This window comes from Jaculus jaculus, chromosome 1, assembly GCF_020740685.1.
Source record: "Jaculus jaculus isolate mJacJac1 chromosome 1, mJacJac1.mat.Y.cur, whole genome shotgun sequence".
Taxonomy (NCBI): domain Eukaryota; kingdom Metazoa; phylum Chordata; class Mammalia; order Rodentia; family Dipodidae; genus Jaculus; species Jaculus jaculus.
The window spans coordinates 183,911,767-183,937,125 of record NC_059102.1 but is presented as its reverse complement, the minus strand read 5'-3'; the positions used below and the strand labels follow the sequence as shown (position 1 = coordinate 183,937,125).

General features: G+C 37.4%; 1 protein-coding gene across 2 annotated transcripts in view; it reads right to left on the bottom strand.

Annotated features, from left to right (window-relative positions):
- The window catches only part of Tll1 (tolloid like 1), a 243,559-nt gene that overhangs the window by 113,190 nt on the left and 105,010 nt on the right, over positions 1-25,359 (bottom strand). For both annotated transcript variants that reach the window (XM_045137374.1, XM_004657159.2), the window contains exons 2-5: positions 8,807-8,917; positions 4,641-4,721; positions 2,371-2,523; positions 1,729-1,846 (exon numbers count right to left, since the gene is read on the bottom strand). In XM_045137374.1, coding sequence (XP_044993309.1) covers positions 1,729-1,846; positions 2,371-2,523; positions 4,641-4,721; positions 8,807-8,917 — 463 coding nt within the window. The remainder of the gene's footprint in view (positions 1-1,728; positions 1,847-2,370; positions 2,524-4,640; positions 4,722-8,806; positions 8,918-25,359) is intronic.

Below are 25,359 nucleotides of genomic sequence, written 5' to 3'. Positions count from 1 at the left end.
AAAGAACTAGGAGGCATTTTCAATGCAATAAAACTTAACCAGCCCAAATTAGAGTAATGTGAAGAAAATATTACTTAGCTATTAAATACTATAGAATAAATTGTGGCAATATGCAAAATATTTAGAAGGTAATGTTGTTTAACTTTACTTAATGTCACACAGATCTCACCAAAATATGGTAAGTAATTATGATATAATGGTACAACTCTAGGACCTACTGACTATATATGTTTGCTTCAAAACAAAAATGCATGTCATTAGGGCCTGGCTGCTGCTACTTCTATCCAAATGCCAACTCCTAAAGCAGTCATAAATTAGCAGCTCCAAGTACATGTACCTTCAGAAGTGAGAGAGTGCAAAAGATAGCACAGACTACCAAGCCCTATTAGGAGAAAAAAAAAAAAAAAAGCTGCTTTTTAACCAAATCTTTGGATATAAATTCCAATTAATTCAACATCCAGGAGAGAAAAGTTTAAAAACTTCTACAGTAAAAGGCTCTTAAAGTATTCAACATTGCTATTATTGTCTCGTGGCTGGATTATGGGATTTGTGGAGAGATGCAGAGGCAGAAACAGCTGAAAATGGAAGTTGTTGTAAATTCATGACATTCCTTGAATGTTATAACAAGGAATTTGGATTTTAGTCTCAAGCCAGAATTTCCAAAAGATGTTCTGGGGTATTAATTAATTAATACATATTAATATATTATTCATTTCTAAAAGGGAAGGAGGAGTGTTGTCTTTCAAAATAAGCCTAGGGCTGGAGAGAAGGCTTAGTGGTTAAAAGCCCTTGCTTGCAAAGCCTGACAGCCTGAGTTTGATTCCCCAGTACCTACATAAAGCCAGATTCACAAAGAGGCATATGTGAGTGTACTGTGTTTGCAGTGGCAGAAAGCCCTGGAATATGCCACCCTGCTCTCATTCATAAGTAAGATATTAGAAGAAGAAGGCTAGAAGACGTACTCAATTAGTGGAGTAGCAATAATGTCCATTGACCCTCTGCTGTGGAAATATCTGTGAAAATATACTCTCACAAGTTACAGAATCTTTCGGAAAGTTGTATGTGGGAACACTGCTATAGGAACACCAAAGAAAGTATAAACTGCTCTGACCAATATATTTGGAAGGTAATTCTAGTGGCAGTGAGTTGGAAAGACAAATCAGACCAAACAGTACGGGTGTGAGATGCTGCAGACATGAATAAGCTAGGACACGAGTTAGGAGTGAGGCCACAAACACAGTGGTGACCGCACTAGACATTTATAGCACGGATCTTACTGTGAGCACAGCACAATCACTGGAGTAGGTTATTGACATTTCTAACTCAAGTTGATGGGATGTTGGATTCTACTGTTATAAGAGAGATTACCTAAGACAGAAAGAAAAATACTTGCAACAGAAGCACAAAATCTATGATCATAGAATATGTTTGCCTAGTATGCAAACTTTCTTATATAAACTTGGACTTCTTCTTGGCCCAAGGGCTAAAGAAAGAAAGAAATCCTACATACGATGTATTTCTTCTCAAGTTAGGGTCTCACTGTAGCCCAGGCTAACCTGGAACTTCCTCTGCAGCTTCAGGCCGGCCTCAAATTTATGGTAATTCTCCTACCTCAGCCTCCCAAGTGCTGGAAACACAGGTGTACTATGACATGCCTGATCAGCATATGGATTTTTAACTTTCAGTTTTCTTCAAAACTTACTAAAGGCATTCCCTAATTCTACTTACCCACAAGGCCTATAGGTGAATACAATGTAACTCTCTTCATCAGTTCTCTCAATGAACGTCACACATGTGTGCTTTTCCCAGTGTCTCATGGCCTGCTTGAACATAGCTCGCTGGCTGCCTGGAAAAAGTGCATGACTTTAATAAAACAGGCCCCAGGGAGTGTAGTTTGGTGCTGCCCGCCCCTCCCCCACCCTGGCTTGCAGTCCGGAATGCCTTTCTCTAGCCTCAAAGTCTAGTTTATAGCACCGCAATTGAGTCATGGGTAAGAATGGACACTCACTTTATAATCAAAATGTTAAGGCCCATTATCTCTACAAATATGTGGGTACAAGTATCTAAATGGTGAGTACATTCTTCCTGTCAGGAAAGTCAGCTTCCACATTGAATGGACACATTCAAATGTCAGTTTAAAAAACAGGAGACTACATTCAGGACACAAACTACAGATTGTTTTTCAAGTTCAGAGACATTTTAAACAAGTACCCTATATTAATGGAGTATTATTCATCAAGTTTGATTGCATAGTCTGTTTTCTATATTAATACTCTATAAAACACACAATCTATATTTTTTAATGAAAGTATGTGTGCCAGGAATATCTTGCTATTAAAGTTTAGTCCTATCCCATTAGGGGTATCTTACCAGTAAAGTTGCCTCCTATAACATAAGGAATGACACCTCCAGGCCATATTCTTTCTGTTCTTGATGTAGCAGCTCTGGGAACTCGATTTTTCTCATTTTGCCCTAAGAATTTTACAGGGACTTTCCCCTTCACTGTGTTGTTTTGCTCCAAGCCTGCAGTGGTACGCAAAACATTTTGTGAAGCAGAAGTCCTTGGTCAGGAAATCATTTACCTCTTAAATGACAAAAGCTGAAATGTCTTATTTACTTATTCATATAAACATTCTTGAAGACAAAATACAGAAACTTCAGTTACATTTCATACTTGAATAAAAGTATTCAAATATTTATGTATTTCACATTAAAATGCTATTTCTTGATGCCCTATGAGGGAATTTTGATGAACTTCTATGCAATAGTCCCTAGCAAATAGAAATCAAGAAAACTTATAAATCCATAGAAAATTCATTTTGTTTTCTGCATTACCAGCTCATGAATCATTTACTACAGATGATAAAACATATATTATGCAGTGAAAGCCTATCACATTCAAGACTATGTTCTTAAAAATATATATTTTATTTATTTATTAGAGAAAGAGAGTAGGGAAGGGAGGCAGATAGAGATAATGGGCATGCCAGGGCTTCTAGCCCATGCAAATGTATTCCACATGCATGTGCCACCTTGTGCATTAGGCATTACATAGGACTGCGGCATTGAACCTGGGTCCTTTGACATTGCCATCAAGTACCTTAACTGCTAAACTACTTCTCCAGCCCAAGGCTATATATATATTTAAATATTATGTGTAAATATTTAATCCTTTAAAACAATATTGGTGTTCCAACAGCACAAACTGAAGTCAGGAAAATTACATTAATATATAGCTAATACAGGTCTGGTTTTGGCCACTGAGTCAATGGTCTGTGTCCATTCCCTCTCATGTGACTTTGTCTGAAGCTATCAGCATGATTCTGAGCTTATCACACTACAGGATAGGCTATCACAAATGCTGCCTAGTCTGGACAGACCTCCAAGTCTACAGTCTTTGATTTTCTTGTTACACTTTATAGCATTTTGTTACTGTTTCTGCTTTTCAAAGTTTGTATAGGTAGTCTGTCTTATATGTCGCTGTCGTTATGAATGTCCTCCACTAGTAAATGCTTATTCATAGCAAATATATACCTGATTGGACTCAGTCAAGTCTCTTTTTCAATGTTCTTGAGCAATTCATCTTTATTTGGGAAAATTACTCCTTAAAATCATGCAACTTTATCATTTGATTATCAATCTATTAATTAATTGAAAGCAAGTAATGAAATAAATAACATACAGAGAGTATTGAATAAAGAATTCTAAAAATCTACCAATAGTGATTAATATCTATTATATCAGACATATATATCATACACACATATTGAATAGCCAAAAGGATATAAATTTTCTCTATTTGGTATATTTTTGTCTTCTTTAAAATAAGGAAATCTTTATTTCTTCTCTGGAATACATCTATTTCTAATATTATTTTTTTTTTTACTAAGTAGAAACTTTGTACGGACACACTGTATGTTGGTACCATCATTTTTGTCCTCCCTGCCCCTACTCCACTGAGGGCCTCCTTAGTGGGATTGCTAGTATTCACCATGGAGTTGTAGGATAGGAGGTGTGAAAGCAGCAGACTGTTATGTGGCAAGAACATGTCTCTAGATATTCCTTCCTAACCACTAGCTCTTTCATTCTGTCTGCCTCATACGTTTGAGCTCAGGGTGACTTGGAAGTCCCTGTGTAGCTCAGACTGGCTTCAAGCTCATGGCAGCTTTCTCGCCTCAGATTTCTGAATGCTGAGATTATAGACATCAGCCCTCATACCTGGATCTATTCTTTTTTTTTTTTAATCTATGATATCAGTTTATCAAGTTAACAAAACTGAATGTTTTCACTTCAAAACAAATATTTTGAAATATTTTAATATGTTAAAATTGATGCATCTGCATGTCTTAAAATATCTTGGTATGATACTAAAGCAGCTGAAAATAAGCACCAGCAATATAATAAATGCATAATGCATTTTAAATAAGCTAAAGGAAGTTTCTCAACTATACAAGCTTAAGTTCCAAAAATAAAAACTTACATAAAATATGAGCTACAAACAATTAAAAGTATAAAATAAAGGGCCTTTTCTCAGCACAACTTTTTTCTACTTTGCATCCTAATGGCACACTGACTTTAATAAACTGAACTTCCATGAGTGTAATATTTACTGTACGTCAAATATTTAAACATTGATATACCAGAGCCAATTCTTCTTATCCTGTCTATCAGTTGATAGAGGGCCCCTCGTTTCTTTGACATACTGTGGTCTCCAAATCCACCTAAAGAATGAAAGAAAAATATATAACATTTAACATAGTATACTTTAATGTTCTAATAAATAAACAATGGTAATATGCTATACCATTTTCTCCCTGCATATTATTTTATGAATGTATATTTGAGTGTAAGAGATACATACACATAAATCTTTGCTGGGAGTAAAATTCCTATTCCAACAAATGTAGCTGACTAAAGATGAAGTGGGGGTGATTCTGAGAACAATCTAAATGACTTTATTTGGACATCATGGCAATTGAGTCATCTATTGATAATTTGAAACATTTTTCTCCACCACAACCTTGACATGGAATACCACCACAAACTACATTATGGTGAATGACAGCAATTCATGTGTTCCATTGAGTGCATACCAGCCATTCCTCTTATGTGTACAGCATTGCTGGTCATCAGAACAGCAAGTTAACGAAACACTACAAGAACAAATTTGCAGTACAGACTTGTACTCCAAAACTTTGAAAATCAGAGAAATTTGTATAAAATATCCACCTAAATTTTGAATATAAAATTCCATAATTTATATAAATAGAAAGAACTCAGAAGGTAAGATTCCAAATGAATGTTCAACTTTAAAATGCCATTCCATTACCCTGACCTGTATAATTTATTTTAAAAAGCTAAAGAAGTTTGTAACATAAAAAATAGTAGATTAAAAAATTGTGTCTTTTTCTGTTTTTTTGTATTTTTTTTTTCAATTTTACCAACAGAGACCAGAAAAGGTAGATTCCTATCTTGAGTCAAGTATTAGAATGTTTGGCAAAAATTCTAGTCTCTGTATTCTTTTCCAGGGACAGTCTAAAGTGCTGCTCCTAACATATTTCATTTTCCCTTTGAGTTTTTAAATTACAAATAAGAATGAGGCATCCATGAATAATGACCCTCTCTCCTTACGAATGACTTCAGAACAAGGGCAGCTAAACTTGCACCAGTAATTGTCCATGGCTCACAGAAAACAACACAGTGAATTATTCTCAGGCTGTAATTTCTGTCAATAGCCATGTCTCCTTTGAACATAATGCCCAACCCCAATCACCTAGATTGAAGCTCAAAAGAAACAATAATAAACTCTACTGCCATATAAGCCTTTTAGAGAAGTCAAATGTCCTTATAAGGCAAACAAGTTGGAGAGCTGACCACTTACCAGCAATCTGCCTAATTATTTGCATGGTATGGTCACATTTTTGCTGTGAATCTTGAGAAAAATTTTTGAAATTTTTCCATCAAACATTTTAAAAAGATGAGGTCACACTTCAATGTATATTCATTCCTAAGCAGTAACTAGAAACCTTTTTAAAGTATGGTGTCTATATAATTGAAATTACCATTACAGAGTAAGTATATTTATGTTTGATGGGCTCTGCCACATATAAATAAATATATAAAAAAAGTTCTCTCTCTCTCATATATTTATATACATATATATATATATATATATATACATATATATATATATATATATATACACATATGACAAGGTTAATGTCTTTGCTAGTGTAAAGGTAGTTGCATTATAAGCAATTATATAATTAAACCAATATACCAAGCCTATAAAAATTAATAATATTTTGAAAAATATTTTAGCAGTTTTGTATGACTTTTATAACAATTGAAATAAAATGTAGCATGGACAATTAATCATACTAGAAAAACAATGAAAACATTCAGATTAAATAAATATTAACTTATTTGTAGAGGTAGTCTCTAAATCTTGCAATTACGAGATGAGAATAATTAACTCAATAAAATTTAATTAATAAAAAATGAATAGGAAAAATTAAAATACAGAGCGCTTGTAAATTGTTTGTATGACTATGCTCTCAGGTATGTATACCTGTCATGTGTATATTTAGAATAAATATTTTTACCATGAGTATTATAAATTTGTTTAATCTTATATATTAAAAATTCTATCCTTTTCTTTTTAAGATTTTGTTTATTTGCATATTTTACATGGTGCTGGGTGTTAGATTCAGGACTCTGTGTTAATATAATAAGTGTTTCTCACTGAGCCATGTCTCTAGACTCAATATTACTCTTTCTTTCAACTATTCTTTCTTAGAGCTTAACTTTCAGGGAAATAACAAAATTATAGAATAGTATTTGTTTTAATTGCAGAAAGTAATAATAGGGAAAATAAGGCCGAAAATGATCTAAATGAAGTTTAAAGCAAATAAAAACTTTCAACAGAAACTCAAAATGTAACAATAAATCTAGAGCTTTTTAAAGTATTATCTTAATTTATTGTCCAGAATAAATGAATAGAATTGTTAAGTGGAACGTAGCTCCTGGAAAGCTTACTAATACATAGCAATGTACTACCCATGACTCCACAACAGCAAGGTTTTCCCTTTATACAGGTGTAGGTTTCAGGAAAGATTGGCACCATATACAACAAGGGCAAACATGTTATTTCTAAATAAATTCCTCAGATCTTCTATTTCCTATATCTCATTTCAAATGATTTTTCTCAGCTGTGATAATGGTAGTTTGACTATCATAGGACTATATCTTTATTCTTAAGAAGTAGTTGATAAAATACCCAATACTAGAATGTTATAATGCATTTTTATACTTATTTTGTTCAGTTAGTTGTAAAATATTTTGTACACATTTATACATGTGTGTGCACATATATAGAGCAAACATGCTAAAATGTAAACAAATGTTGAATCTAAAAGGAATGATACTGATATTCTATATACTGTCCTACTAATTTTATATGCATTTGAAGAGCAATGCAACAAAATATTGGTAAAACAATGAGCAAAGTTACTGATTGACATTAAAAAGCCTTAACTACAATACAGTTATCTACTAGACACCAGAAAGGAACTATCTATCTACATATTTATATTTTATATACTTATGTATTTATATATATAACACCACAGCTAATTAAAGAAAATCAATTAAAATAGTAAAGGGAGGAATGACGTGAGATGAAAAAGAAATGCCATCATTTGAGTATTTTCCAGCATGCAGTGGTGTGTCTATAATCTTGGCACCTGGGTGGAAGAAGCAGGAGAATCAAGAGTTTGCAGCCAGTCCAGACTGCATAGCAAGTTTGAGGCTCACATGGGCCTCATGAAACCCTGACCCAAATAAAACTGAATAAATAAATAAAATATTTGCTGTAACTACAAACCCCATTCACTATTCCCCTTCACTGGACTTCTTCTTTTCCTCTACTACTCCCTCTTCTATATCAATGTTTTTTGTTGTTGTTGCTTTGTCTTGATTTTTTTTTTAATTTTTTATTTATTTATTTGAGAGTGACAGACACAGAGAGAAAGACAGATAGAGGGAGAGAGAGAGAATGGGTGCACCAGGGCTTCCAGCCTCTGCAAACAAACTCCAGACGCGTGCGCCCCCTTGTGCATCTGGCTAACGTGGGACCTGGGGAACTGAGCCTCGAACCAGGGTCCTTAGGCTTCACAGGCAAGCGCTTAACCGCTAAGCCATCTCTCCAGCCCTTTGTCTTGATTTTTTACTGTGTGTGGTTATGACCCACTGGATTTTACTAGGGCTGACTGCATGGACATGGGTGAAGGATTATTTATCAGGGCACATGGGTCCTACCAGTGGTAACAACACTGTAGAGAATGTCTCCTGCTCCCTCCACCACCATTAATTCAAAATATCTTCTCAAGGAGGAATGGAGACCTCATTCCTTCCTTTCTCCTATGACAGAATATTAATGTGCCCAATGCTGTGAGGGTCTTGTGTAGTGTAGAACAGTTACTGTGAAGTCATGAATTTATCCTTTAGCCTTAAATTCAAACATGTTCCAAGCAGTTAAAAATGAAATAATATTCTGGAGTTTTTGTAAGTTACTGGTGTTGGTCGAATCAGGCCTGGAACACAGCAAAACATTACAATATAGTTACTAGATAATAAAATAAAAATACAATAATAAAATTAAAGCTATGACTAAAATCTAAACCTTTAAACATGTTAATTTCTGTGCAGAAAAACAAAATTAACTGGAGAAATACTAAGAGTATTCAAATGATTTCAAGTGTATTTCCTCCAAAACAAACACAAATAAATTAATAATTAACCATACCTGTGTAATGTCCAAGTTTTCCAAAGGGGTTCTGGGTCAGGTCAATTGTTCTATCTATTTGAAAGATATTTAAATCTTCATCATCTAAAGCAATATCACCCCAAAATACAGCTGAAAAACAAAAGTTGAAGTAAAATGTAAAATATGTCAGAATAATATGAACATGAATATAGCTACTTAAGAAAATATTGCCAGGGTAATCATAACCACATGGATGGGACTTGTAATATATGAGGATGAACTGTGGAGATGAGCTATAAGGATGAAATATGAGAGCTGGCCCCAGCTCCCTGGTTTCCAGGCAGCTCCTGTGGTAGGAGTAGAGTATGAGGCGTAAGTAAGCCCTGGCTCACAGGTTTCCTGATGCCCCCTATGCGGTGGATAGGCCCCAGCTCCTTGGTTCCCTGACAGCAAACACATGTAGGGTAAGTAGACCCCCAACTCCTTGGTTGTCTAGCAAGGCATACATGTAAGGCATGTAGGTCTCTATGTACATGTGGGTTGATTAGGCTCCAGCTATATGTTTCCACGGAAGCCCTGTTCCCTGGCAGCTCCTACGGGGTGGGGGGGGTAGGTAGTGCCCTGTACACATATAGAGTAAGCTCCTGCTGGTAGGCTCCCCTGTGGCTCATGTGCACAGATGAGATGGTCCCAGTCCCCCAGCAGGGCAGGCATGTGGGGTGAGTAAGCCCCAGCTACCAGGTTACCTAGCTGTGCCTCCTTGTGGGTAGTTAGATCCCAGCTCCCCTGTACTGCTACAGTGCACTAAATACACATGTGGATCAAATAGGGAATCCTATATCCCCACACAAGATTTGTTGAAGCAGGCTCATAAGCAGAAATCCATCTGCAATCATCTCAATCCCAAAGTGGTCCAGGCAGGCCCTAGAAGGTATGAATTAAATCCCATAACCACAGTGACTGAGATTCAACCCTCCAGATGAGATACCAAATATCCCCTCAGTATGCCTGCTTCCAGTTGCCATAACCAAACCTACCACCAAGGATCCGAAAGGGAGTGTCAGAGAAACCATAAGACCCTCCCTGGTTACTCAGTTGACCAGATACTCCCAGGATCCACCAAGAATTTCAAGGAGAGTGAATACCCAAGAAAGACCTGGCTCAGAGTCAACAGCAACCAGTCAAACCTGTGAATATATCACCTTCTCACATTGACCAAACCTGAACAAGGCAATCAAGGTACATTCCACAAGAAATACTAATTGCTTCAGTCCTGACAAAACAATCCAAGTACTTCAAAGTCGCAAATCCTAATGTAAAACAAAGTACAAAGACATCAAGACAAAATATCCCCACCTAAGACACCTAGCCCTATAATGGAACCCTCAATTGCAAACCTAGAGGAAACTCCAGCCATAGAACCCAAAATAAAGTTATATCAATTATATTTAACAAATATTATAAGGCCATGAACAAAATAATGGAAGAATTACTAAAGTACCTAAGTAAACCAATCCCAAAATATTTTAAAGCATGGATGAATGAATAAAATAAAATAAAATCAAGAATGAACTCAAAGCATGGCTGAAGCAAATGGAAACAAATTGGCAAGAATAACTCAATACAAGTATGAAAAAATTAAAGACAGGTTTTTTTTAATCATTAACTTCCGGGTAAGATGGCAGAATAGGAGCCACACCAAACCAGTCTAGGGAGGGATTTAGGCAAAACCCCAGCAAAACACACTCTTGTTCTGCAAAGTGAAGGAGCGTAGGTTATTTTTAGACATAACAGAGAAGCTGGAGAGACCAAGTTCCACCAGATAGGAGGAAAACAGCCAGAGCCCCACTGATGTGCTCATGGCCCAGGATCCATGCGCCCCCTTCCCGCAGCGCAGTCCCACCAGGTGCAACATGAGGCAGTAGCAGAAGAGATTAAGCAACAGATTTTTCAGCTCCATCGGCCTTCTTGCAAAGTTAAGAAATCTGAAAGGAAGACAGCTGAGATCGACTAAAAAGCTACTCAAAGTATGAGCAGCTCCAGAAGTCTGAAATCCCCCATCCTTGGCCATCAGACCCGTGAACCTCCAGCATTCAGCCGTCAGTGGCAGCACAGCCAGCAGAGTGGCTAAGAGGTACAGCTGCACAGCGCAACACGGAGGGATTGAGGGCGTCACTTGGCATTAGTGAGATGGGAACCCATCCCAAAAGGTAACAAGGCTGACTAAGGAAAAAATAAAAATAAACAAGTACACAGGCTCACAAGAGCTAATCTCTCTTTCCTTGTCAGGGCAGATTATGGGATATATATTCTTGGTTGCCTTTACCATTTTCAAATGACCTGTATTTGGGGGGTGAATATTGTTGCCTTTGATGCTTTCATATTTTTAGGGCCTTTGTTTCTTGCTTCTGTCATTATTGGGGGCAGGGTCTGATCCAGATCCAAGTTGACCTGCAACCCAATTCAGAACAGAAATCTCTACCACCCAGCTAACAAGATTAAGGGTGTAGAACAACGCACACCCTTGGGGATTTTGGCTTTATCTGTTTGTTTTAATCCCCACAATTGCATACTTTGTGCTGGTTTTTATTGATTGTGAATGTTACTTGATTGAAATTTAGAATTTATCAGTAAATTATTTGACCTAGTACACTAGAATATTTGCTTAGCAAGCAAACTCAACACCTAGGATTAGTTCTGTGGCTTGATTGGGGGACAAGAGCTACACTTGACACCTTGAACTCACATCCTGAGGGTATATAAAGGCAGGTTTCCACATCTGGAAACACTGTATATAAGTAGAAAACCCAAGCATCAAATCAATTCAGGATGCAAAAGTCTCTGCAATATAAGAAACTCAAAGAATCAAGACAATACTGTCCCACCAAAAACTATAAATCCATCAGAAATGATCACCAATAGGACTATTTTAGATAAAATGCCTGACAAAAATTTCAAGAAAATGATGGAAATCAAAGAAGAAAACAAAGGAATTAAAGAAGAAAACAAACTTCTGGAAGAGAACACAAGAAACCAGCTTAATGAAATAAAGAGGTCATTAAAAGACATGAGGAAGGAAATAGAAATACTGAAGAAAGAACAGGCTGAAATCCTGGCTCTAAAAAATACAGTCAATGAAATTAAAAAAAATATATATATATCTGTGGAGAGTCTCTCCAGTAGAATGGATGAAGGAGAGAACAGAAAATCTAAACTGGAAGACCAGGTGGTAGACCTAATACAGTCCAGCAAAGAGAAAGACAGGCAATAGCAAGGTATGAAGTGTAATTTCAAGATAACTGGGACACTATGAAAGGATCAAACATAAGAATTCAGGGTATAACAGAAGGAGAAGAATTTAAATCCAGAAGCTTAGTAGGTGTTTTCAATAAATCATAGAAGAAAATTTTCCCCAAATTATGAAAGTAATGCCAATGCAAATACAAGAAGCTTTTAGAATACCAAACAGACAAAATCTAGAACATACCCTCTTCGCCATGTTATAATTAAATGACTAAGCACACAAACCAAAGAAAATATATTGAAAGCAGGTAGACAGAAAAAGCAAGTCACCTACAAAAGCAAGCCCATCAGTATAACTGCAGATTACTCAATACAAACTTTAAAAGTCAGAAGTGCTTAGAATGATGTATTCCAAGTTCTGAAAGATAAGAACTGTCAACCAAGATGACCTTATCCTGCAAAGCTATCCATCCAAATTGATGGAGAAATAAGGACATTCCACACCAAAAATAGGATAAAGGAATTTATGTCAACTAAACCAGCTCTACAGAAAATACTTGAAGGTATTCTTAATGCCAAAGAGATCGCTAAACACACACAGGAGAAAATAGGAGAAAATAAATCACACTCAAATAACAGTTTAAAATACGAGCAAAGGTAAAATAGGAAACTGTACAAAATAAGAAGAATGGCAAGAATAAATGCATACCTTTCAAGAAAAACTCTTAATTTCAGTGGCCTCAATGCACCATCCAAAAGACACAGGCTTGCAGACTGGATTAAAAGGCAGGATCCTGCCATTTGTTGCCTCCAGGAAACTCATCTCTCAATAAAATATAGACACCACCTTAGGTTGAAAAGATGGAAAACAATATTTCAAGAAAACTGGCCTATGAAACAAGCAGGGGGTTGCTATCCTAATATCTGATAGGATAAACTTCAAATAAACATTGATGAGGAAAGATAAAGAGGGTCATTTTATACTGATTAAAGGAAAACACCAGCAGGAGGACATTGAAATCCTAAACATATATGTACCTAACATGAGGGCTCCCAATTTCATTAAACCAACATTATTAGACTTAAAGTCACAGATAACATCAAACACATTTGTAGTGATAGACTTCAATACCCCACTCTCATCTGCTGACAGGTCATCCCGGCAAAAAATAAACAGAGAGACATCTTAATTAAATGAGGTCATAGAACAAATGGACCTAGTAGATATCTACAGACCATTCCATCCAAATGCTGCAGAATATACATTTGTTTCTCAGGTGCATATGGAACATTCTCTAAAATAGACCATATATTAGGACACAAAGCAAATCTCCACAAATATAGGAAATTGAAATAATCCCTGTACTCTATCTGACCACAATGGGATTAAGCTGCAAATCAGCAACAAGAAAAGCTACAGATCATACAGAAATTCATGGAGACTAATCAATACACTACTGAATGATCAAAATGAAATTATGAAATTTGCAGAGAAATGGATCGATCTGGGAAGGATTATACTCAGTGAGGTAACCCAGGACCAGAAAGCCAAACATCACATGTTTTCTCTTATATGTGGATCCTAGCTCCAATGTATGGACTTGTGTGTGATCTGGAAACAAAATGCACTAGCAGTGGCCCATAAGCTAGAAAAAAGGCTACAAGGGAGGGAGGAAAGGGAAGGTCTTAATAGGATGGTATTGTATATATGTAAGTAGAACAGATTACAGCGGGGTGGGGGGAGCCTAAGCAATGTTAGGGAGAGAGATTGTATTAAAAAAAAGATGGGGCATCAGTGTCAAACAAAATTCAAGATTTTCTGAATAAGACATATGAAAATCCACTTTCTTAAATAATGGCACATCCAGAAGCTATAGATTGTTACTAGAAATTTTTCAGTGCCAGGGATGGGATACCTTCCAGTGAGTTGTTGGCCAGGGAGGTCCCTGCTGCCTCCAAAACATTATAGGCTATTGCCAAGGCCCTTGGTTCCCCATGATAAAGGGATGGTAAGACCCTATTGCTGAAGACTTCACATGCCTGAGCAGCAAAGTCACTGAGAAATCAAATTGGTGCTAAGCAAAATAACCTTCTCCCTGTAGCCCAGCCAACTGAAAGCTGGAAAAAGCTGCACTGTAAGCAGTCTTATGGGAGACAGAAGTCATCAGCGATAAAAATAGTGGACACTGGAAACCTCAAGTTTGGCCAGGCAGGCCAACTGACTAAATGAGTGCAATAATGGCATGTTTGTTCTGGCAGAAACCAACTGCTCTATAATTGGACTAAAGGCCCATGCTATGGGAGGGAATATGTGCCTGGTACTGAAAACCTAATCAAAAGCCTATGGAAGGGAAGGTCATGAGCCTTAGGGGTATATAGCCTTCTCTTGTCTGGATAAATGCATATATTATGGTCACAAAATTGCTCTGAAAGCACTACACTTAATGTTCATACTCATATATTAATGTTACTTTCATTTCTGGTTAGAGAAGCTTCTCTTTTCAGATGGCAACCACTGGGATGACCCAAAAAGAAACATAGTACTGAGAAGAAGGGACAGAGGAATGTCCAGTACAGAAATATATCACACGCCAAGGTTCAGGGTCCATTGAAGTAGAGGTGGCAGAAAGAATGTAAAAGCCAAAGGAAGGGTACCACTCTTTATATACAACTGTCTGGAAAGAATGTGATCTCTATGGGTAGTGGAATAAACTCAATGAAGATACAACCAAATGCATGAAACAACTCTAACAAACAACTAGCAAGTCTAAACAAGAAATGAAATTGGAATCCAACAGAGATGGAAATGTTGAAAAAATATAGTAGATATCAACAATGAAATAACACTTTTATAAGGTTTCCATGAAAGCCTCACCAACTAAGTAGACCATATGATGGACAGACTATCAGAACTTGAGGCCAAGACAGAGGGAATAGTGCAGCATTCCAAACATAATGATAAATTCCAAAAATTAGGAGCCCACAAGATGAAGGAATTGTGGGACCCCTTAAAGAGTTTAAGTATTCAGATCTATGGCATACAAAAAGGGGAAGAATACAGACCAAAGACACAGAGAACATTTTCACCAAAATTATCAAAGAATATTGCCCTAGCTTCACAAAAGAGAGCCTCCTGCAAATATAAGATGTGTTTAGAACACCATATAGGACCAGAGAAGAAATTCCCCATCAAAAATTATAGATAAACATCTCAGAGTTGGAGAGATGACTTAGCAGTTAAGGCACTTGCCTTCAAAGCCAAAGGACCCAAGTCTGATTTCCCAGTACCCACATAAACCAGTTGTACAAGGTGGCACATGCGTCTGGAGTTCGTTTGCAGTGGCTGAAGGCCATGTCATGCCCATTGTTTCTCTCTCTCTTCCTCTCTCTGTCAAATAAATAAAACATTAAAAAAAAGGAAAAACTACCAACAATGGATTCTAAAAGCTGCAAGAATAAAACAGTTTGTAACATGCAAAGTTAAGGCATCAGACTGACCTCTCACTTTTCAATGGGAAACTCTGAAAGCCAAAAGGGATTACAATGGAGAATTTTAGAACCTAGAAGACCATGGCTGCCAATGCAAAATACTATACACAACAAAATTATCCCTCATAATAGAAGGTGAAAGGAAAATTGTCCACAGTAAAAGCTAGCTGTACAATTATATGAACAATAAACCAATCCTACAGAGAATATGACATAGAATAACCCAAACTGAAGAAATGAAGAATCTCTTCAAGAAAGAGAAAGTGATAAACATGAATAGAGAAGACATTAAAACATATGTTCATAAAAGTCCAAGAGTATTCCAAACACCAAAAGCCTCCAACTTGACAGGTATTAACTACTACCTCAGTTCTAACTCTAAATATTAGTGGTCTCAACACCCCAATTAAAAGACATAGGCTTAGGCTGGAGAGATGGCTTAGCAGGTAAGATGCTTGCCTACAAAGTCTGAGGACCCATGTTCCACTCTCCAGTTCCTACATAAGCCAGATGCACAAAGGTCACACATGCGCACAAGGGAATCAAGCATCAGTGACCGGAGGCCCGTGCACCAGTTCCTTCTTGTGCACATGCTCAAACGCCTGCACTCACGCTCACTCTCACTCCCCCTCATAAAAAGGGGCAATCTGCTGTGCTTGCCACAAAAAAACAACACACAGGTTTAAAAGCTGGATAAGAAAAATTGATCCATCCATTTACTTTCTATAGGAAACTCACCAATAAAGATATACACAACCATAGGATGAAAGAATGGAAAATGATATTCAAGCTAATGTAAATAAGAAACAACCAGAGGGTACTATACTGGTATTAGGCAAAATGGACTTCAAACCAAAAGTCATCAAAGGAAATAGAATAGGCTACCCCATACTTACCAAAGGAATATATAGGAGAATATTACAATCATAAACTTATAAACACCAAATGTAGGAGCATAAAATTTTATGAATTAAATTCTGTTAGACAACAAAGCAGAAACAATACATAACAAAATAATAACAGGAGACTTTTAATACTCTACTGTCTTGTTATATCATCTAAGCAGAAAATAAACCATGAAATAAGAAAAATTAAATAAAACGATATATCACTTGTGTGGGCATCACATCAGGTTATTTGTTGCTAATTAGGTTAGACAATGAGTTGCTTGGACAGATCTTGGTCATTTCCCCCAGGCGCCTATGTAGCACCTTCTGGCACTAGACACGCTGACTGTCTGGGGACTTACTCTCTCCTGGCTTCCAGCCATGTCATTCCATTTTACATGTCAGCTGTGTATGGAGTGTTCAGCAATAGGGTCTTACCACTGGCCTTTGGTGGGTCACCAAGTACTCTGAGAGAAGTCTGTCATTGTTTTGGGAAACCTTGTAGGTTTCTCTGATCAAAAGCTCGTTGTGGATGGTAGGCCCAAGCTGGAAGTGGGGGTTACAGGTCAGTGTCCACTAAGAAATTGAGGAAGAACATAATTAATATACAAGAGTTAGAGAGAAGAGAGATAGAGGGGAGAGGGAGGGAGGGAAGATGTAGATTTAGGTTAGTCTTGATCCTACCCTCTCCTCCAGTGTCTTGTGGTTCAGGTGTTTCCTGTAAGGTTCTAGTGAAGGCCACACAAGTGCAATAGTGTGGTACACAGCCATGGTGAGGAATCAATTGCTCTTGATTTGGCTAACTGATCCCCTCAGTGGTACTAGACCCTTAGCTGGAGCTGGGAAACAAGTCAGAACCATACCCAAACACAAGCCCACTCTACAATATCAAGCTACCATCAATCACGGGGTATAAGAGGGCCTACACCTATCAAACTGTCTATCAAAAAAGTAAGTGTTATCTCAATTTTCTGGGTGCTAACTTACTCTCCGTTGGAGAATCTGCTTCTCTTTTTCAGATAGATGCAGATCCTAAGGAGAGAGCTGCCCCAACATACCTCAAAAGGGGCCCAACTGAAACTAAGGATAATTGGCGAAACAAGCAAGGGTGATGTGTTCCTGTGAACCGGATACCAGCACAAAGGGGAAGGAGACCAACACAGAGAAAAATCAACTCCTACCAAATCAGAGAGCCAGAGCCTCAGAGGCCCCCAACACCTCAGCACTGAAGCAGACCAAAAATGAACCCAACGTGGCTCAGGGAAATTTTGCGGAAGAGGGGGCGGAAAGAATGTCAGAGTCACATGTTGGGTCATGATATGCAGAGACATTTATCATACCAATAACTGGGGGCTAACTCCACAATGCACGACCCATTTACATCAACAAGGAGGGTCCAATGGGAGGAGGTAGATCACAGATGAGCCTAAACAATGGTACCAAACTGCCTGTATTTACTGAAAAGAAAACTAGTAAATTAAATTAAAAGAAAAAAAAGAATTATGTTTCTTTAATGAAAATCCCTGTAACCTTAAAGGGAAAAATACTTACATGAATAATGAAACATTAAGTAAATATTTGTAGGAGCAAAATAATTCCTTATATCACAATTATGATTCCTACATAGACCAAATAAATAAAACCCCAGAAGTGTAAGAAAATCATACAGTCATGTGGTCATATTACTCAAAAGAAGTTAATGTGCTTGAAGAATTGTTATATTGATGCCAATCTGAAAGTGGCATGAGTCAAGCACAGGTACTAAAATTAAAATCTGTGCCATGCTGTTGTGTTTTCATGACTTTTCCTTCAGGACCCAATGGCAATGACTTGACTTTAAAATATAACCTGCAGACTTTAAAATCAGTATTATCCATTGAATTAAAATAGCAAAAACTTTGAAATTAACAAAAATTATTATCTTAGGTAAGAAAATCATTAGGAAAGCTGACATTTTGGAGACAGTAAGGGACAGAGAATATCAAACTATCTTGCTGATATTACAATATTAAAGGTGGGCTTTTACTGATATGAGATGTGACACTTTAGTCCTTTACTACATACATGGGTAGATAATTCAAGAAATATTTTATATATTAATACTGATTAATAACTATTGGTAATAAAACATATTTACTTATAAAAAAAAACAATATAGGGCTGGAGAGATGGCTTAGTGGTTAAGCGCTTGGCTGTGAAGCCTAAGGACCCCGGTTCAAGGCTCGGTTCCTCAGGTCCCACGTTAGTCAGATGCACAAGGAGGCACACGCGTCTGGAGTTCGTTTGCAGAGGCTGGAAGCCCTGGCGCGCCCATTCTCTCTCTCTCCCTCTATCTGTCTTTCTCTCTGTGTCTGTCGCTCTCAAATAAATAAATAAAAATAATAAAAACAAAAAAAAAGACATATGCTTGGCTCCTTCTTTAAAAAAAAAAAGCAATATAGCAATTGAACTTAATAGACATCTACAGAACATTCTACCCTAATTTTACAGAATATATACTCTTTTCAGCAGCTTCTGTAACCTTCTCTAACACAGATCATATACTGAGGCATAAAACATATCTTAACAAATTCAGGAGCATAAGCATGAATCCATTCACTATATCAAACTACAATGCAATAAACCTGGAGATTAAAAACAAGGGAAACAACAAAAAATCCACCAACTCCTGGAGACTGAGTAATTCACTATGAAATAATGCATGGATAATCAAAGAAATTAAAAAAGAAACTTAAAAATTTCTGAAACAGAATGATAATGAAAGTAAAGCATACCAAAATTTATGGGACACAATGTAGACAGTCTAAAAGGGAATTTTTCAGGACAAAGTGCTTTCATTAGAAAAACAGATATGTCAAGTCGACAACTTAACCAGCCACTTAAAGGCATTGAAAAAGAAGAACAATCCAAACCCAGCAACACTAGTTGTAGTGAAACAATCAAGAGAGGAGTAGAATCAATGATTTGGAAGTAAAAAGTTAACAAATTGTTGAATTAAAGAGCTGATTCTTTGAAAAAATAAACTGGATTGATACACCCCTAGCCAATTTGATTAAAAGGATAAAAGAAAAAGAGAGAAGGCTCAAATCAACATGATCAGAAATGAAAAGTAGTATGTTACAACAGATGCTAAGGCAATTGGAAAAATTATCAGAAAATATTTCAAAGATCTATATTCCACAAAATTGGAAAACCAGGAAGAAATGGATGAATTCTTTAACTCATACTAAATACCAAAACTAAACCTAGATGATATAAACTCCTTAACTGAGGGGAAAAAAAAACTCAAATGAGATTGGAGCACCGGTTAAAAGCCTCCCAACAACAACAACAAAAATGTTCAGATTCAGAGAGTTTCACTGCTAGATTCTCCCAAGCCTTCATTGAAGAAATAAAGCCATTTTTTTTCTCAAATTATTCTACACAATTAAAAAGGATGTAATGTTCCTCGATTCCTTCTATAAAGCCAGAATTACACTAATACTAAAACTAGAGCAACATATAACAAAAAAACAGAAATATAGACCAATATCCTTCATGAACCTAAATGCAAAAAGTTCTTGGAAAGTGAATGCAAAAACACAACGAAAGTACCATCCACCTTGATCAAGTAAATTTCATCCCAGGGATGAAGGGTTGGTTCAACATATGGAAATCAAAAATAGCATAATACATCACATAAAAAGATTCAAAGTCTGGAACCACATGATTATCTCAATATATGCAGGATAAACCTTCAACAACATTCAATATTCAATATTCAATGAGGGACCATAGCTCAACATAATAAAGGAAATACACAACAGTCCAAAAGCCTATATCATACTAAATGGGGAAAACTCAAAGCATTCCAATTAAGGTCTGGAATTAGGCAGAGGTGTTCAGTCTCATTACTACTTTTTAACAACAATAGGACAATAGAAAGAAAAATGGATACAGATTGGAAAAGAAGAGGTCAAAATAGCCCTGTTTGTGATGACATGATGCTATACTTAACAGAGTCAAAATATTCCACCAGAAAACTCTTAGGAGTGATAAAGTCTTTTAGCAACATGGCAAGATATAAAATCAACATACACACAAAATCACTAGCCCTCATGTATATACATGATAACAATATGGAAAAAGAAATCAGGGAAGCTATTCCACTTATAATCACCGCAAAAGAATCAAATACCTTAAAATATCTCTAAATAAGGAAGCAAAATATGTATATAATGAAAACATAAAATCATAATCTGTAGGAAGACACGAGAAGATGAAGGGACTGTCCATGCTCATGGATTAGAAGAATTAATATTGTGAAACAGTCATCCTAACAAAAGTAATATATATACCCAATGCAATTCCAATCACAACGTCAACAACTTTGTTCACAGAGTTAGAAAAAGCAGTCTCAAAACTCAGGTGGAGGACTGGAGAGGTGGCTTAGCGGTTAAGCGCTTGCCTGTGAAGCCTAAGGACCCAGTTCAAGGCTCGATTCTCCAGGACCCACGTTAGCCAGATGCACAAAGGAGCGCAAGCGTCTGGAGTTCATTTGCAGTGGCTGGAGGCCCTGGCACGCCCAGTCTCTCTCTCTCTCGGTCTCTGCCTCTCTCTCTCTCTGTCTGTCGCTCTCAAGTAAATAAATAAAAATAAACAAAATAATTAAAAAAAAAAAAAACTCAGGTGGAAACAGAAAAGGCTTTGGATAGCCAAAAATGTACTCAGCAAAAGGAACACCTCTGGTGGTATCTCCATTCCTGATTTCAAATTATACCATAAAGCTATAGTAATAAAAACAGAATGCGGGCTGGAGAGATGGCTTAGTGGTTAAGCGCTTGCCTGTGTAGCCTAAGGACCCGGGTTGGAGGCTTGTTTCCTCAGGACCCACGTTAGCCAGATGCACAAGGGGGCGCACACGTCTGGAGTTCATTTGCAGTAGCTGGAAGCCCTGGCGCGCCCTTTCCCTCTCTATCTGTCTCTTTATCTCCCTCTCTTTCTGTCATTTTCAAATAAATAAATAAAAATGAACAAAAAAAATTTTTTAAATAAAAACAGAATGGGGGCTGGAGAGATGGCTTAGTGGTTAAGCGCTTGCCTGTGAAGCCTAATGATCCCAGTTCGAGGCTCAATTTCCCAGGTCCCACGTTAGCCAGATGCACAAGGGGGCGCATGCGTCTGTAGTTTGTTTGCAGTGGCTGGAGGCCCTGGCTCACCCATTCTCTATCTGCCTCTTTGTCTGTTGCTCTCAAATAAATAAATACAAATAAATGAAAAATAAAATAAAATAAAAGAGCATGGTACTGGCATAAAAACAGATAAATAGATCAATGGGATAGAATTGAATATCCAGGTGTGAGTTCAAGTAACAAAAGCAACCTGATCTTTAACAAGGGGTCAAAAACACTCACTGGGGCAAAGACAGCATCTTTACTACATGGTGCTAGAGAAATTCGATATTCACATGTAGAAGAATGAAATTAGACTCATTCCGCTTACCTTGTACTAAAATCAACTCCAAATGGATCAAGGACCTCAAAATTCTAAACAAGCTAGGAAAGAAAGTAGGAACACTCCAAGATATAGGTATATAGAAAGACTTTCTGAATAAATAGCCAAGCGAATTGGGCACACACTCAACAACTGCGACCTCATGAATTAAAAAAAAAAAAAAAAAAAAACTATTTTAGAGATAAGCAAACCACCAACATAGTAAATAGACAACCTACTAAACGGCAGAAAATCTTCACTGGTTATACCTCTGACAAAGTTTTAATGTCTAGAATCTACAAAGAACTAAAAAAATTTAATCATTAAAGTTTAAGCACCCACTCAAAAAATGGGCAGTGAGTTTCCAAATGAAGAAATACCTACAGATGTTCAATATCTCTACTCATCAGGGAAATGCAAATTAAACAACTATGATATTCCATTTCACCCTAGTAAGAATATCAACCATCAAAAAATCAAATGATGGGCTGGAGAGATGGCTTAGCGGTTAAGCGCTTGCCTGTGAAGCCTAAGGACCCCGGTTCGAGGCTCTGTTCCCCAGGTCCCACGTTAGCCAGATGCACAAGGGGACGCACGCGTCTGGAGTTCGTTTGCAGAGGCTGGTAGCCCTGCCGTGCCCATTCTCTCTCTCTTCCTCTATCTGTCTTTCTCTCTGTGTCTGTCGCTCTCAAATAAATAAATAAAAATTAAAAAAAAAATCAAATGACAGCACATGCTCTCAGAGGTGCCCGGAATGAGGAACCCTCATCCACTGCTGGTGGAAGTGCAAACTTGTACAGCCCCTATGCAAATCAGTATAGAGATTCCTGAAAATGCTGAAACTAGAACTACTATTAGATCCAACTACACCTTTGGGGGGCATATACCCTAAATGCTATATACCACAATTTCACTTGCTCAAACCACATTTATTGATGCTTTATCCACAATAGCCAGAAACTGGAATCAACCCAGATTCCCAATAACAAATGAATGGTTAATGAAGATGTAGTAGATACACACAATTCAATTTTACTCAGTGGTAAGGAAAAATCAAATAGTGAAATCTGCAGGAAAATGGAGGGACTTAGAAAAAGACATGATAAGTGAGGTCACACAGGCTCAGAAAGACAAACACCACCTGATCTCTCGAATATGCAGTACCTATCCTGGACTCCATTGTAAGCCATTCTAAATACCAACAGTATGGACAAAGTACTAGAATAAAGATAAGAAAAGGGGAAAGATGGAGGGACCAGAGGAAGGGCTACAGAATAAGTTGATGATCAGAAATAAAGAAAGGAAGAAAGAAAGGTATGGAAATGCCTTAGGGGCAGAGGAAGAGGGAACACTTGTGGGGGAGGAAAATAGATATATAAAACTGATGGCAACATGAATCAGTTCTTCCTGGATGCCATTCTACAACTCATTACCCTCAATAAGGGGGAGGGAGGACCCAAACAGAAGAGGTCCATAAAAAGGGGAAAACCCTAGCCCTAAAACCACAGGTTCTGGATGGTAATTCCCAGGACCAGAATTGAGCTTCCTACCACAGTGGTAATGTTCAAGAGTTAGACACAAAATCCTCAAATTAATATAAGCAATTGCCAAAACACTTCATTACCTGCAGGAGCTAAAAGGTTAATCCTGATTGCTGAAAATACCATAGCCTATGGCCATAGGACACCAAATGACCATGCTAGAACTGAGAGGAAATCTAGCTCCATCCCAGGTAACCTTCATACTACTGGAAGTTGCTGTGAGAGGAGCTGGAAAATAATGGTTCCCAACAGCTTGAATAAGCAGGAGGTCCTGACAAGTACAAAATCAACCAGTTGAGCAGTATATACTTGTGTAATAGTGTCACACAGGCAATATAGATAGCCAGTTGCTCATGGATTAGACATGAGACCTGCTCAATGGAGAACAACTCAAGTCTGGCTCCATGAACCAAGCCAGATCCCAAGAACAGGAATCCAATAGGCTCCAGAAAGTACTACCACTGCCCTTTAACTAACAAGAGTGGATATACATATAATAACTATGATTATTTGCTTTTATTCAAACTGTTCTCACTTTTACTTGGAGAATCTCTTGATTTTACAGATGGAGAATAATACTGGGGAGAATACAGATACATCAGTGCATCAAAAAGTGACTGCAAACTGTCCACCATCAGATGTGTCACTTCCACCTTCATCTGCCTAGGCCTAGAAATCATTTCAGAAAAGCAATAGCACGAATAATGCCCTCATGGATTTTCAGCAGATATTGTGGTCCCTGAAACCTCACCAAAACATAGACAAAGAATCTAAAGAGAAAACAACACTAAATCAGATCCTTATCTTACCCACTACAGCTCAGGCAATATTTAGGAACAGTGGGCAGAGATTATAAGAGCCTGAGGGTGGAGGGAGTAGTCTGAGGCACTATGTATCCTTCATCACTGTAGAGACTGATTATGGCCTTTGGTCCCCACAATGAAGACCCTCAGCAAGATTGGGGTGGGGTAGAAGGGGCCTAAGAATACAACCATTTTTTCGGGGGGGGGAAAGAGAGGTTTAATTTGTCTTACAGAGTCAAGGTGAAGCTCCATGATGGCAGGGGAAAATGATGGCATGAACAGAGGGTGGACATCACCCCCTGGCCAACATAAGGTGGACAATATCAACAGGAGAGTGTGACAAACACTGACAAGGAGAAACTGGCTATAATACCCACAAGCCTTCCCCCAACAATACACTGCCTTCAGGAGGCATTAATTCCCAAATCTCCATCAGCTGGGAACCTAGCATTCAGAACACCTAAGTTTTGGGGGGACACCTGAATCAAACCACCACATCCTATGCTTTTCTGAATTTCTTTGGTGTATGTTGTAATGGTGTCTTTTTCATCTCTAACTTTGTTAATTTGTGTCTCTTCTCTCTTTCTTTTCATCATGTTTGCTAAGGGTTTATCAATCATGTTTATCCTTTCAAAGAACCAACTCTGTTTTATTGATTACTTGTATTGTTTCTTTTTGTTTCCATTTCATTAATTTCTGCCCTGATCTTTCTTCCCATCTACTTGCTAGGTTTATTTATTTTTTTTTTTATTTTAGAAAGAAACAGACAGAGACAAGAGAGAATTGGCACACCAGGGCCTCAGCCACTGCAATCAAACTCCAGACATTTGCACCACCTAGTGGTCATGTGTGACTTTGCACTTGCCTCACCTTTGTGCATATGGCTAATGCAGAATCTGGAGAGTAGAACATGTGTCCTTAGGCTTCACAGGCAAGCACCTTAAGCACTAAACAATCTTTCCAGCCCCTTCCCATCTACTGATTTTTGGGTTACCTTGTTCTTTTTCCAAGGCCTTAAGGTGAAGTATTAAATTGTTTGCCTGCAACCTTTCTAATTTTTTGTGAATACAACCATTTTTTAAAGCAATAAATAAAAATAAATGAAGAAAATATAGGACTGAACTATGGGGAAAAACTGTGGAAATATTCCTAATGGA